The 13,737-nt window shown below is 45.2% G+C and overlaps 1 protein-coding gene across 4 annotated transcripts; it reads right to left on the bottom strand.

The window, feature by feature from the left end:
- Positions 1 to 4,429: 4,429 nt before the first annotated feature.
- Positions 4,430 to 13,434, bottom strand: LOC124701421 (two-component response regulator ORR25-like). 4 transcript variants are annotated; one of them, XM_047233479.1, is made up of 10 exons: positions 13,387 to 13,434; positions 12,917 to 13,157; positions 10,036 to 10,130; positions 9,816 to 9,925; positions 8,937 to 9,094; positions 8,674 to 8,829; positions 6,669 to 7,037; positions 6,487 to 6,563; positions 4,921 to 6,195; positions 4,430 to 4,817 (listed from the first exon to the last, which is right to left on the bottom strand). In XM_047233479.1, exons 5-10 carry the CDS (start codon positions 9,082 to 9,084, stop codon positions 4,791 to 4,793), a joined length of 2,052 nt encoding a protein of 683 aa, XP_047089435.1. In that variant the 5' UTR covers positions 9,085 to 9,094; positions 9,816 to 9,925; positions 10,036 to 10,130; positions 12,917 to 13,157; positions 13,387 to 13,434; the 3' UTR covers positions 4,430 to 4,790. The 4 variants fall into 4 exon arrangements, with proteins under 4 accessions (XP_047089435.1, XP_047089427.1, XP_047089444.1 ...); XM_047233471.1 differs by having other exon boundaries at positions 9,217 to 9,925; XM_047233488.1 differs by lacking the exons at positions 9,816 to 9,925; positions 10,036 to 10,130.
- Between the last annotated feature and the right edge of the window lie 303 nt (positions 13,435 to 13,737).

The raw sequence follows: 13,737 nt of genomic DNA on the forward strand, positions 1-13,737 counted from the left end.
TACTTGTGCTCCTATATCTCTGGTACTTGTGCACCGACTTGTATTGTAGTTGTGCAATGACAAATTTCTATTGTTCTGCTTTGGAACGTGTATGGGCAGCATCGTGCAGTGTAGGCTTCTTTTCTCGGTTGCGCTAGTGTTTATCTGCTTGCTTTTTCATGTAGTTTCTCTTGGTCAATTTGCTGAAGACTAAGCGGCGCCGGAGGCGCCGCTCGGTTACATGCCTCATTAGGGCATGCATATAAATTATGTTTTTTTTCTTGGTCTATTTGTCTGTCGATGTAGTGGGGCCAGAGGTGTGGCTCGTTTATACTCGTAGTGATGATATGCAAATTGCGACGACGCCGGTGGTTTGTTCGGTTTCTCTTGGACTCATCGTTGTCCTCATGTTGTGTCTAGTTACGAACGTGAGAAGCTGGACACGTCGTAGCTGAACTAGTTTTAGTTTTATCCATTACTTGTTCAGTAGGTTCTTTAGTACTTTTATGTGCTATCGTTTAGTACTTATGTGTCCTGCCGTTCCTAGCCTGTAGCTGCGGTCCTTTGTGTCTGGTACTTCTTCGTGTTTGGCCTTCGTACTCGTGTGTTATTTTGTTCTATACTTGTGTAGCTTAGTCTCCCGTACTTGTGCTCATGTATCTCTGGTAGTTGTGCACCGACTTGTATTGTAGTGGTGCAGTGACAAATTTCTATTGTTCTACTTTGGAAGGTGTATGGGTGGCATCGTGCAGTGTAGGCTTCTTTTTTCGGTTGCGCTAGTGTTTATCTGCTTGCTTTTTCGTGTAGTTTCTCTTGGTCAATTTGCTGTAGAATAAGCGGTGCCGGAGGTGCCGTTAGGTTACATCTCTCCTTAGGGCATGCATATAAATTATGTTTTTTTTTCTTCTCTTGGTCTATTTTCTTGTCAATGTAGCGGCGCCACATGCGTGGCTCGCTTATACTTGTAGTGATGTTATGCAAATTGCGACGACATCGGTGGTTGTTTGGGGGATGGCCCTCGGTAGTCCAAAGACATGGCAAACTTGCCCTGTTTCAGTTAAAAAGATACCGGTTTAAAGATTAATCCGGATTACTAAGTTATGCTGGCTAGCGCCAAGTGGAAACATACCGGTATCCCAGGAGGGGTATACCGGAGTGTGGTTAACTAGAAAAGAGGCCGGAGTACCGGCAGAAGCTCAACTGTAGCCTGTCGGCACACTGGTCAAAGATTCCTTCAGGAACCAGAGGACAAAGATGAGCGAAGCAAATCAGCTTTAAACGAAGTCGGCCAATCAGTTTGTGCTCAGTTCTGTATAAGATCATTGCCAAGTGTTTGGTGAACAGGTTGAGGCCCATCCTTGGCGATGTCATCTCTATCAACCAAAGCGCCTTTGTTCCGGGCAGGCTAATAACGGATAATGCACTAGTGGCCTTTGAGTTCATACACTTCATTGAGAATAATAGCAAGGAAGAGAATAATTTTGTGCCTATAAGTTGGACCTATCTAAAGCATATGATAGGGTCGATTGGGGTTTTCTAAGGAAAGCGATGGAAAGAATGGGTTTCGCTCATAGATGGGTGGACTGGATAATGTCATGCGTCACCACTGTGAGGTACTCTGTTAAATTCAATGGAACCATTCTGGATTCGTTCTCCCCTTCTCGAGGTCTTCGACAAGGTGACCCCCTCTCCCCCTTCCTGTTCCTCTTTGTTGCTGATGGTTTGTTGGCTTTGCTGCAAAAGGAAGTACAAGACCAACATATTAGGCCACTGCGTATTTGTAGAAGAGCACCGGGCTTCTCTCATTTGCTGTTCGCGGATCATAGTTTGCTCTTCTTCCGAGCGAATGCAGAGGAGGCAACAAGGATCCGGGGGGTGCTGAACACATATGCCAATAGCACAGGGCAACTTATTAATCCAGGAAAGTGCTCAATTCTGTTTGGGGAATCATGTGGTGTGGCCACAAGAGAGGAAGTCAAGCAAGTCTTGCAGGTCACGCAGGAGACTTTTGAGACAAAGTACCTGGGATTACCAACACCGGAGGGCCGAATGAACAGAGGAAAATTCAAGAGCTTGCAGGAGAAGTTAATTAAGAGACTCATACAGTGGGGCGAAATTTTCCTCTCTCAGGGTGGGAAGGAGGTGCTGATCAAGGCAATTGCGCAAGCCATTCCGGTTTATGTCATGGGGATATTTAAGCTTCCCTTTGGGCTCCTAGATGACCTAACGAAGATCATAAGAGACTTTTGGTGGGGTGCCGAGAATGGGAAACGGAAAACTCACTGGGTGTCATGGGATAGCATGATGCGACCAAAGGATCAAGGAGGAATGGGCTTCAAAGATATGCGTCTCTTCAATCAAGCGCTTCTTGCCCGTCAGGTATGGCGTTTGTTGCAGCAGCCGCACACTCTATGTGCCCAAATTCTGAAAGCAAAATATTACCCGCAGGGGCTCCTTGTGGATACGGTCGTCGCCGGGAACGCCTCACCCACATGGCGGGCTATCGAGTATGGTCTGGAGCTCTTCAGAAAGGGTGCAATTTGGAGAATTGGCAATGGGGCCAGTATCCGCGCTTGGCGCCAGCCATGGATACCGCGGAATTCCTACTTACTGCCGATCACAAGACAGGGGCGATGCAGGTTGAGGTGGGTGGCTGACTTCCTAAATCATGATGGAACATGGAATACCGAGCTCGTGCAACGCTGGTTCTTGCCCATAGACGCAGCGGAGATTCTGAAGATTACCACTTCAACTAGGAATGAGGTAGACTTCCTCGCCTGGCACCCAGAGAAGACCGGGGTCTTCACTGTCCGTAGTGCATACCGTTTGGCTTTCGAGGAACAGCTGCGTGCTGGTGGGCGACAAACGACGAGTGAACAACCGAGAGGGAATAGAGCTGAGTGGAAGCTGATCTGGCAATGCCCAGTACCGCCTAAAGTCCGGGTCTTTGCTTGGAAGCTTGCACGGAACGCTCTGTCACGGGGGATGGAGACACCACTAACCTGTTTGATTTGTGGAATGGAGAACGAGAGCTCCTTTCACGCCATGATCAAATGCCCTCAAGCACGGGCCTTGCTTGATGCGATGCGTGAAGTATGGGAGCTATTGGCAGCTGAGCATCTCTTCGAACACAATCAGGACTGGTTCTTGCATGCACTCAACAAATCAGACGTGAACCATAGGGCAGCATTCATGATGACCTTGTGGCGCACCTGGCATAACCATAATGAGATCACACACAACAAAAAACCAGCCCAGGTGGAAGCTTCAAAAAGATTTCTTATGAGCTACATGAATTCCCTGCTGCTCATTAAACAACACCCGACTACTACCGATCCGAAAGGCAAGCAAGTGATTGATGTGGGTAAGGGTTTCACAAATTGTACCATGCCAAAGACGAAGCCCCCAATCAAGCAACAATGGAGGCCGCCGGAGAGCGGTATGCACAAGCTGAATGTGGATGGAGCCTTCTCCTCGGACGGACGCGCCGGTGCGGGCATGGTGCTTAGAGATACTGATGGCGCTGTCATCTTTGCAGCTTGCAGATGTGTGCGCGGATGCCTTGGATGCGGAATTGCAGGCCATGGAGGAAGGCCTCGAGCTCGCCCTGCGGTGGTCGACGGAAGCATTCATCTTGGAGTCGGATTGCGCGGAAGCAATAAGCTTGGTCTCGGAGGGGAGTTCCAATATGTCCAGATACGCTAGGAGAATCGCGGTCATTAGAGATAAAATTAGGGAAAGAGAGATAAGAGTCTTGAAAATCAGCCGGGTGGCAAACACGGTGAGCCATGGGTTAGCTTTCATAGGAAGAGTGCAAGAGAGGACCACTATGTGGTTGCAAAACTTACCGCTAGAAATCGCTGAGGCGGTTGAGGCTGATTGTAATGCTCTGGATGCTTAATAAAATCTCTTTTTCCCCTGCAAAAAAAAAAGATATGAACCGTCAGTACCAACAATTGTTGGGCTGCAGTCTGCAAGTGCTCACCTGGTACTGTGCTACTGTTGGCAGAAAATTTATCAAGTTCTCAAGAGGTTTGGGAGCAACATCATCTTCTCCAACGGGATGCGCGACCCGTGGAGTCGAGGCGGGTAAGATTAGAAGAATTACCATCTCAATTATTCATGTTGATGAAAGTAGTTTCATTCATTCAGATAAGGCGTTAACTACAGTAAACATTTATAATCATTTCTTTCAAATTACTATCAGGTATTTGGCTCCATACAAAATACAAAGATTTTCTTGTGATTTACAGGGTGATAGACAGAAAATTAAGATAACACATTAGTGCAGCTGCAAATTCAGTAGCTTCGGTCACCCAACATCAGAAATTATAAAACTTGAACATTCACTTTTGAAACTGATGTGCGGGTGCAATGCTGGTCATGTTTTTATTTGCATGGAATCTCAGGAATAGAGGCAGCAATGCAGCATTGCACTGACAACAAGTATATGAAAATGGTTCCATATGATATAACATAAACTTATTTCCATTCTAGAATATGGAAGTCTTATTACAACCGGGGCTCTGCATCGACGATGCGTATAGCCAATTATTCCACACGTCCTCTTCGACGTCGGCAACATGAAGTTATTTTATGATCCTTCAAACACAAGGACTAATTTAAAACAAATCTGAAGTAAAGTAGAAGCCCACACCCTGCTTCTAACTACCTACTACAATTCGGCATTTTTTCGCACAACTCCGCAGATACAATGTGCAAGAACCATGGGCTGATGATCAGCATCTGGCCTGCACAAAATGCGGAGACATCTGTGGCGCAGGTGGGGCGAACAAAGGTACTAATATTCTTCACCAAACAGCATCTGGATTGAAATCCTGCAGCAAGAAAAGAAGTTCAGATTCAGATACACCTGACATGCTTAGCAAATTCATATGCAGAGCCTGAAAAGTAGGCAGAGTGAATGAGAAAGGTTGTTACCTGACTAGCCATGCTGGGAAAAATATCCTTCAGGAAGTTAGAAGTGTTGTAGGTTGGCTGATCATCAGAAGCTTGCTGCCCAGCTGGATCATCTTGCACAGGTAAAATGCCAGATGCACCCTCCCCTCCATTAAGCATCTGAGTCTGCAGCGTGACAGAGCTGCCCAGATGGCCAGGCAATGCAGAGCTGCTGCTTCTACCACCATTAACCATCTGAGCCGGCGGCGCAACAGAGCTGTCCAGATGGCCAGGCAATGCGGAGCTGCTGCTTCCACCACCATTAGCCATCTGAGCCGGCGGCGCGACAGGGTTGCCCGCCTGAAGGTTAGGCGATGGAGAGCTGGTGCTTCCCCCATTGACCATCATCTGATTCATCGGTGAGAAGTTGACACTGGTCATCTCCATTGGGGCTGCGTTGCTTGCCATGTTGAATAATGGCGTCATCTGCTCACTGTAGACACCCACTGATGTGGTGTTGTTGATGTTGGTCCCTGCCATCTGATTCTGCTGCTCATTCTGAAACACGGCCATCTCGCTAGATGAGGGTGCAAAGATTGTCTGGTTGATCTGGGGGAGTATGACGTTCACCTGTGATGATGGGAGGAGAGGTGCTCCAACCATAGAACCAGCAAAACTTGATGGCACCACATTATTCTGCCATGGATTGCTACAGTTCCCAGCAAGGTACGAGAGCTGGGTGTTGCCATGCGTGCCCATCGCAGAAGGTCCCATGCCCATCGGACCGGAGAAATGGCTGATCTGTTCTCGAGGCTGCACCGGGAACTGGTTTGCAGATTCTAACTGCCCACCATTTGGCATTTCTGCTGCAATGGAGGAGGTGCCAGGATGGGAGGAAGGCACCACGCTTGTGTTTGCCTCCATCAGTTTCTGACGCAGGACGCTCTGGTAGGATTTGCCAGAACGGAAATGGATACGAGGAAATGCATCCTGCATTGGCTGATCTGATGTGTTTGCAAATGGGCCGACAGGAGGACCCGAAGCGTGGCGGCTTCCTGTGTCAGGCATGAGGCCACCATTGTCGACTGTGCCCGTGGCCCAGTTCCTGGGCTGAATAGACAGACCGTAAGGTCCTAATATTGACGGAGGAGCTGCGTAGATATTGTGAGAACCACAGGGACAAAGGGCTGACGATGGCGGGACTCCCTGGTGACTCATGCCCATGTACGAGGCATTTCGCCTGCTTTCAGAAGAATCACCCATATGATTAGGCTTCGTGGGGTCATCGGTGACCCTCTTCAGAAACAAGCGATATTTCTGAAATGAAAATATATGTGAAAGAACATATATGAGATTCATGCTCATGGGAAAGAAATGGAAGGCATGTGCAAAGCAGAAAGATATGATGGTGTTACATTGTTTCAAAATCCCTACACAATGTTTCAGATATGTCTCACATTTTCACAAAGGAAGCATATTTTTCTTACACGCATCTAAAAGATGCATGAATGCATCACTAAAGATTTCACTAATAAGCGGGTTTTTTAGCCTATAAATAATATGAACAGAAGCATATCAGTGAAGCATAAGGATATACAGAAGTTAAACCTGCAAATGGCTTGCAACGTTCTCCCTACTAAGGTTATGGACATTCATCATTTGTAATATCGCCTTTGGAACCGCCCCTGCATTTAGGTAATCATAACATCTTGTTACTTAAAATAAATCCAAGAACCGTAAACAATTTTTTTGGGGGGAAGTAAGCAATGAAAAAAATTGTGAGATCTTACTGTCGACGCCGAGTCGGTTGACAACTTCCAGGAACCTGTTGTGCAGCTCACTGGTCCATGACACCCTTGGTTTCTTCCAGGTGTTCCGCCTTCTTCCCCTATTGTCATCAGAGCCTTCTCCATCATTTCTCTTCTTCTTTGAGCACTTCTTACTCTTTGCGCCACCCTTAGCAATCACTGGTCGTGCCACCCTCTGATCAGCATCATCACTGTCACTGCTGTTGTGGATCACAGCGACGTGGTTTTTCCTTACAACATGCTGCCATATGTTTCTGATCTCCTTGATGTCCGCGGGTTTCACAATATAGTCACAGGCCCCATGCCGTATCCCCCTGTACATGGTTGCCTTTTCTCCATTCACAGATAGCACTGCATGACATATGGCCCGAAACTTAGCTTTGGACTTTGGAAATTTTAAAACTATAAAACTTGAAATTAAATTATCGTAATGGTTCCAGATCAGATATTTGAGTTTAATATTTGTAATGACCACGGAATTGGGGAAGCAAATATGTTACACATGATGGGAAAAACTGCATCACGACAACGGTCAGTTTGATGCGTGCTTCAAAGAAAAATAAGTTTACATACCCAACAGAAAGAATCAGAAATAAGGGGCAAAGAAGTAACCATAACACAATGCATATATAGAAACCATCACACCATGTTCATAACTTCTAATTATTGATGAACGTTCAAATACTGGTATTGACCACCTTTTCCCTCCTAACCTATTAGGTAGTAGCTATCATCCCAAGCAATTTTCTTATTCATGTAAAGCGGTCATCTAAAATTTCAGGTTTTGTATGATTAACTGCATGGCATACAGTTTGATTATTAAAACTTAGACAAATAAATATGTGTTTTAGTTAAATTTTCTTTAAAATTGATGGAACTGCAAATTTATATGCCATATCCACATGGTAGATCCAGTCAATACATCTACATAAAAGTGGTACTCCTACTTTATATGCTATTCTCAGAGTAAATAGGTTTAAAGGCCATCAACTGATGTCACGTGAGGTATAAAAACTGTCTCTTTTTTAAGCATGAATGTAAACTTAGTTGAAGCGGAGACTTTAACAATTAATTATTGGAAGACCCATCATTAGTAACTGATACCACATGTATCTATTTATTTCGATTTTTGTACGTATGATATAAAATTGCATAGTTCATGGATTAGGTATAAAATTAAGACAGGCAAATTATCTAGAATTACATATCTTGCACCACATAACCGCATGAACCGGTACCCCCTCCCCCACGTAACTCATGTGTCGCTTCACCTCCGCTCTACTGGCCGTCGGATCTGACTCGGTTAGATGGGACCAAATTGGTTTGGGCTAAAATTGGATTCTTTCCAAAAGACTGGGATCCTAATCTTGTTCGGGAGGGTCCTCATATCGGCCACCACCTCCCGTACTCCTAACACTAACCATTATCGCCAACTCCTCGCCTGTCGACTGTCGTGTCTTCTACCACCCCACCGTCATGAACCACCACTATAGCCGGTCCCGCCACCATCTAACCCATGTGTCGATCGACCTCTGCTTGGTTCCCCGTTAGCCATCCAAACTACAAGACAAATGGCTAGATGGGACTGTATTGCTATGCTACATGTCGATAAAGATGATGCATTAGATGGGGCCGCACTGCTCTGTGTCGATAAATACGATGCTTTCGTTTGATAATAAGTTAATAAAATGTTGCATGTATCAATCGATCGATGCTTAGGTTGGGGTTATGTCCCCATTTCGGAAAAAAAAATCGTTTGATTTTCCCTACTAAAACTAGGGGGTGTGTTTGTGCAACAACACATATACACACGTGCTTCTACACCACTCAATGCATGTACTAGTACCATATATGGAAATATTGCCAACCCCATGCGGGCGAGGACTATAAACGTTCTTAATGACCGTGAGCTAGCAATGTCAACCGACATAAAAAGTAAAACACTCGCTGGCAAAGCTGGACAGTGCAAGAGAGAGATTAATTATACTGATGACTGGCAGATCCATCTCGAGGCCGATGAGCTCGAGGAGCTGGAAGCCGTCCATGTCCGGCATGTGCACGTCAGTGTTCACCAGGTGGAAGTGATCCTCCCCTTTCTCCCTCAGCAGCTTCAGCGCCGTCCTCCCGTCCATCACCCCCGTTGCTGCATCAAACCCAAGGAAACAAGCATGGCAAGGATTACTCCTAGCTTCGACTGGTTCTAATGGGTTAGGGTAAAAGGAGAGGAGGAGGCAGATCGAGAGCGCTCACGCTTGTATTTGCACTGGCGCAGAGCAGCCTCCAGGACCCTGAGGCAGACGTGGTTGTCGTCGACGGCGAGCACGTGCAGCCCCTCCGGGAAGTTGTCCTCCTCCAGCGCTGCCGGTTCCTTTCCATGCCTTCGGTCACCGCTGGCCATGCCTTCCAGTCTAACAAACATAATATACAATGAAACAGCACCCATAATCAATCAAACACATAAAAGGAAACAACACCCAAGATCCCGGAGAAACCCCAAGAACACCACACAAATCGCCCCTAAAACCCCTACCTTTTCCAACCTTCCTCTAATGGCTGCCTCGTTGCAGGAAGAACAGTTTACTGGAGAGAAAGCAGAGAGCACGGTGGACTGCAGGACGTGCGGGGAGCGCAATTTATAGGGCCGGGGGCTCGGGAGGTCACGCTGGGACTGCGGTCCCCGAGAGGGAAGGCGCACGCTCGCGCGCCCCGTGCAGCCGCCAATCTTCTACTCCATAATTTCTACTTTGTGGCGTTACTATTCAATTTCTATCACCAGCGTCAACATCTGGTGTCCGTTTGCGTTAGGGGCACCGAAAACCTCGGGCACGGCTGCTGGTTTCTCGCATCAAACCAAAAATTGGGAGCGGCAGTGAGATCACCCGTTGCAACGGAGGGCTCCTGTATTTTTTTTTTCAGGAAGAACGGAGGGCTCCTGTTCGTAGAGAGAGACGGTCAGACCTTCCTCCAATCTACCATCATCAATGCGGAGAATTAACACCCCTAAGTGGGCCTAATTAAATTACACCTACCTTTTTTGTTTTACGGTCTTTTGGTAAGGCTTGCCCCTTCGTTTTTTTAGCTAGTGTTTAGGAGGCATGAAATCAATAGTGCTAAGAGCCTAAGACTTACGCCCTTTTTTTTGGTTGGCGCAAATAATTTCACCTCCAGTGAATTTTAAGCCATATTTGCTCCACCTGACCTCCACGTCATTGCGTAAGTGCTTCCCTGTAACAAACCATCTGTAGAAAATTGCTAAGTCAACAGTAAAAGTTCATAAGCTTACCAAACAAATGTTTTGTAGAAAATTTCTTCCCAAATAAAAGATAATGGACATGTTTCAAATCCATACCTTCAGGCCAAGCAAGATGCAACGAACAGTTGGAACCCATTATCTTTTAGTTCTGACTAATTGACTGCTGGCCGGGCAAATTGCCAAGACATAAGCTAAAATGAAGAGATATATTGTCTTAATTCCCAAGTTGGGTTTTCAGGTGAATCAGATAAATTGTATTGGTAAATGATCAATCCAATCTTCCTTGACTAAACGGTACGTGCCACGGCATACCCGGAGATATAAATGATTGCATGAAGTCAACGTAGCGCATGAAAAAGGAGAAACGACAAAAACTCCGTATGGAGTAAAACACCACTAGAAAATGCGATGTTGCTCCAGACGGCATATGCTCTCGGTTGGTGCCTTGTTTTCATTGGTTCAGAATATGGTGGGTCCATAGGATTCATATGACATTTTAGTAAAACACTGCCAAATATTGAATATACGTTGTATGGCCAGCATCTCGGAGAGAGAGAGAGACATTGAGTTTGTTTTATACTTTCTCTCCCCATGTTTATCTTGCAGCGGTGGCCCAACCTAGACCAAGCGGCAGCATGAACTGATGTGATGCATGGTGAGCATGATCCAAGGGACGGCGCAGACACCGGGAGCTGAGGCGACGGCGCGAGTGCGGAAGATGCGGAATGAGGTTGGCACCCGTGAGGAAGGTGGACGGGGTGCTGATGATGGTAGGACACAGATAGGTGGTCAGTGAGGGAGCACCTGGAGGAAGGGTACATAGCCCCACCGAGGATGACGATGCAAAGGAAAATGAGATCTCGGTGTTGCAGCTATTTATTCCTACCTATCTCTCTATTTTTTTCTACGGTCGTGTTCTGTGTAGGAGTAGCACATGTGCCTTGCAGCTGTTTGTGTTTATGCCTAAATGGAGAAGGGGAATTGGTCTACAAAAGAGAGTCATGACAATGTTGCCGATGGTGCTTATTTACATGTTTAGAATGCAATAATATTTTATCGACTATTTTGATGTTCATGTTTTACTTTGCTATTAGTTTTGACCATCTCAAGGAAGAGCTCAATGTCATATCTTCCCGGGAGCTCTTCCCGAAGGTCTGGAAGATACAGAAAAATGTGTTGAGCTGGATGCTACTCATCTGATGGGTTTTTATGTGTGTAAGCCAAGGTTCAAGCCCTGATGCAGAATTATGAAAGTCTTTTTTATTACCTGAATTATGAAAGTAATATCGCAACATACATAAAGGTACCTTCCCAGCGCTCATTTTGCCTTCGTGGTACTGTATCATGAGCTGACCTTTCTTTTTGTTCCAATAGATGTACGCCATGCGTTTACAAGTCTAACTGATGTTGGCTGTGAGCATTAAAACGACATTTTGGTTTTTCCTATTGATGTATGCATGTGGCTGGCTCAAGAATATCGAGGTAATTAATTGAGACGAACAGAAAATCTCTATGTTTTCTTTTCCAGTCAAAGATGAATCAATAACCAATGCGTTCACTTAAAAGATGCAAGGTATGGCATTTGGTATACATGGCACTACTTCAGCAGGATGGCAAGATGTGCTCTGTATTCTTCATAGATCTGTTTGCAATATAACCACAGAACAATTTAGGCTACCATTTTAACCAAAACACTCTTTTCTAGCCGACTTAGTGTTTTGCTTTCACTTCTATTTCACTAGTGTTGACGACATTTCTTAGAACAAACAAAATACAAGCCAGCGGAAGCCTAGAGAGCACCATATTAGCATGAAGCTAAACAATATATGTAGATATTGCAACTTTCTTACGTATAAATGTACGACTAGGTTCGGCACTTTGTTCTCATCATGGAGTACACAGATTGTTGGATAATTCAATGGCTATAGCCTGTTGTCTAACATGCCATCATCTGACTTATATATATCTAATGTGAGACTTCCGAATCTGTGATATTTATCTTCTTCCAAGTCATTTGGTTGGTAACTGATCCAGTAATTTCAACCAGACATTGCAGGTGCTAAATTGGGGGGGCAATGACTCCATGGGACATTTTCTTCAGTAGTTTTATGCAAGAGTAACAACATGGTTAGGTTGCACTGGGCCTATCGAGACAATCTTATATTGGAGGTTCAAGCATAGTTTCTTGAAGTGAACTAACAGCAAAAAGGAGGGTCGACATATGAAATAAGTGGCCCAGTTTTGTATAGAATAGTGCAAGTTCATATTAATATTTAATACCAACACCATTCTCCACCCTGCATAAATTGTACTGAAGTATACTACCGTATTCAACTTAATTCAACCTTTGTAGTTTCCTTGCCACATTCAGCCATAGGTACATGTGTGTGTATTAGAAGTATCTGTGTCCGGTTGGGCTATAGTCAGTGTTTGTTTTACTTCTGTCAAAACTACAGATATATTTTGCTTCCGTCATTCAAGTACTGATGTCTTACATTTAATAGCAAGGAAAGCATAATATTCAACAAATATTTGAAACATTCAGAACGAACGCTCAGATTTGAATATTTAGTGCATTTTTAAACAATCATATAAAAAAGACCACCACGGGCGCGGCTTCCCGCCACCCTGAAGCTTACTTAGTTTTCCCTCCAGTCCGTTTTAATTGACGCGAGTTAATTAGCTATTCAACAGGACACCTCCCCCGAGCTAGCATCGATTTAACAGGAACAAAGGGAGTACTTAATAAAAGGACATGCTTTCTGCAAGTTTGGTTTTTATTTTGGATTTTTTTCCAATTTTATCCTATTCACATGAACACAGAGAATAAAACTCAGTATATCAATAAAGCTGAAAATGACTGCACAACATCACGATTCTTCAGATCAAGAAAGGGAATTTAGAGCTAATTGATGCAATCAGCTGGCACATGTAAAGGAAGTTTTGTTTCTACTAGCTTAGGGGGAGAGGAACATACCAGTTGACAGCAGACTAGCTTCCGTGCGCTTGCTGCAGCTTAGCTCTTCTTTGTCCATGAGCTCACTGACAGAACCAGCGACGCCAAGTGCTGAATCCCAACCAGCACTGATGCCCCATCGTCATACATGCCAGCAAAACCGAGCTCCTCCCCTTCGACTTGCTCTTCCAGCCGCTCAGCACCTCTTCGTCCACGGACACGGACTCATTGACACGAGGACGCGGAGCGGGAAGAAGCATGGCTTATAAGGAAGGAAAATGAGAAAATTACTAGAGGACAACATTGTGAGGAACCAGACTGTAACAAGAAACAGGCATGTTTGCTTGTGGTGATGGCAAATTTTATATACAGGTTTCATATTTATCGTTCTTAATCAGGCCGGTTGGTACAAGCTAGGCTAGAAGTCAGACATCCAAAGGTGAAAGTTGCTACAATTTAGTGGGCTAGAGTCACAAGTAACAAGAGCATACCTTCATCTTCAGAATCAAAGCTCCCAAGTACTAATACTTGTGGCTACTGTAGATGCTGAGGAGAATGCAGTTGGACCAATTCCTGGTACTCATCAACAGCCTGGGTAAAATTGTAGTAGCAGATAGACACTCTTCATCAAACATCATGCTCATTACCACTGTCAACCAGCCCTTGTACCCCTCAATCCCACCTCCATCACTCACCACATTCCGCCTCCACTAGGAACACCGAATGCCGCACGCCCTTGATGCTCAGTAGAACAGCTCAGGGTGCGGCACCATCAGCAGCCCGTGCAGCCAGTCTCATTAGGAACACCGAATGCCGTTGATGCTCACTAGGAACACCGAATG

The sequence above is a fragment of the Lolium rigidum genome, chromosome 1 (assembly GCF_022539505.1).
Source record: "Lolium rigidum isolate FL_2022 chromosome 1, APGP_CSIRO_Lrig_0.1, whole genome shotgun sequence".
Classification (NCBI taxonomy): domain Eukaryota; kingdom Viridiplantae; phylum Streptophyta; class Magnoliopsida; order Poales; family Poaceae; genus Lolium; species Lolium rigidum.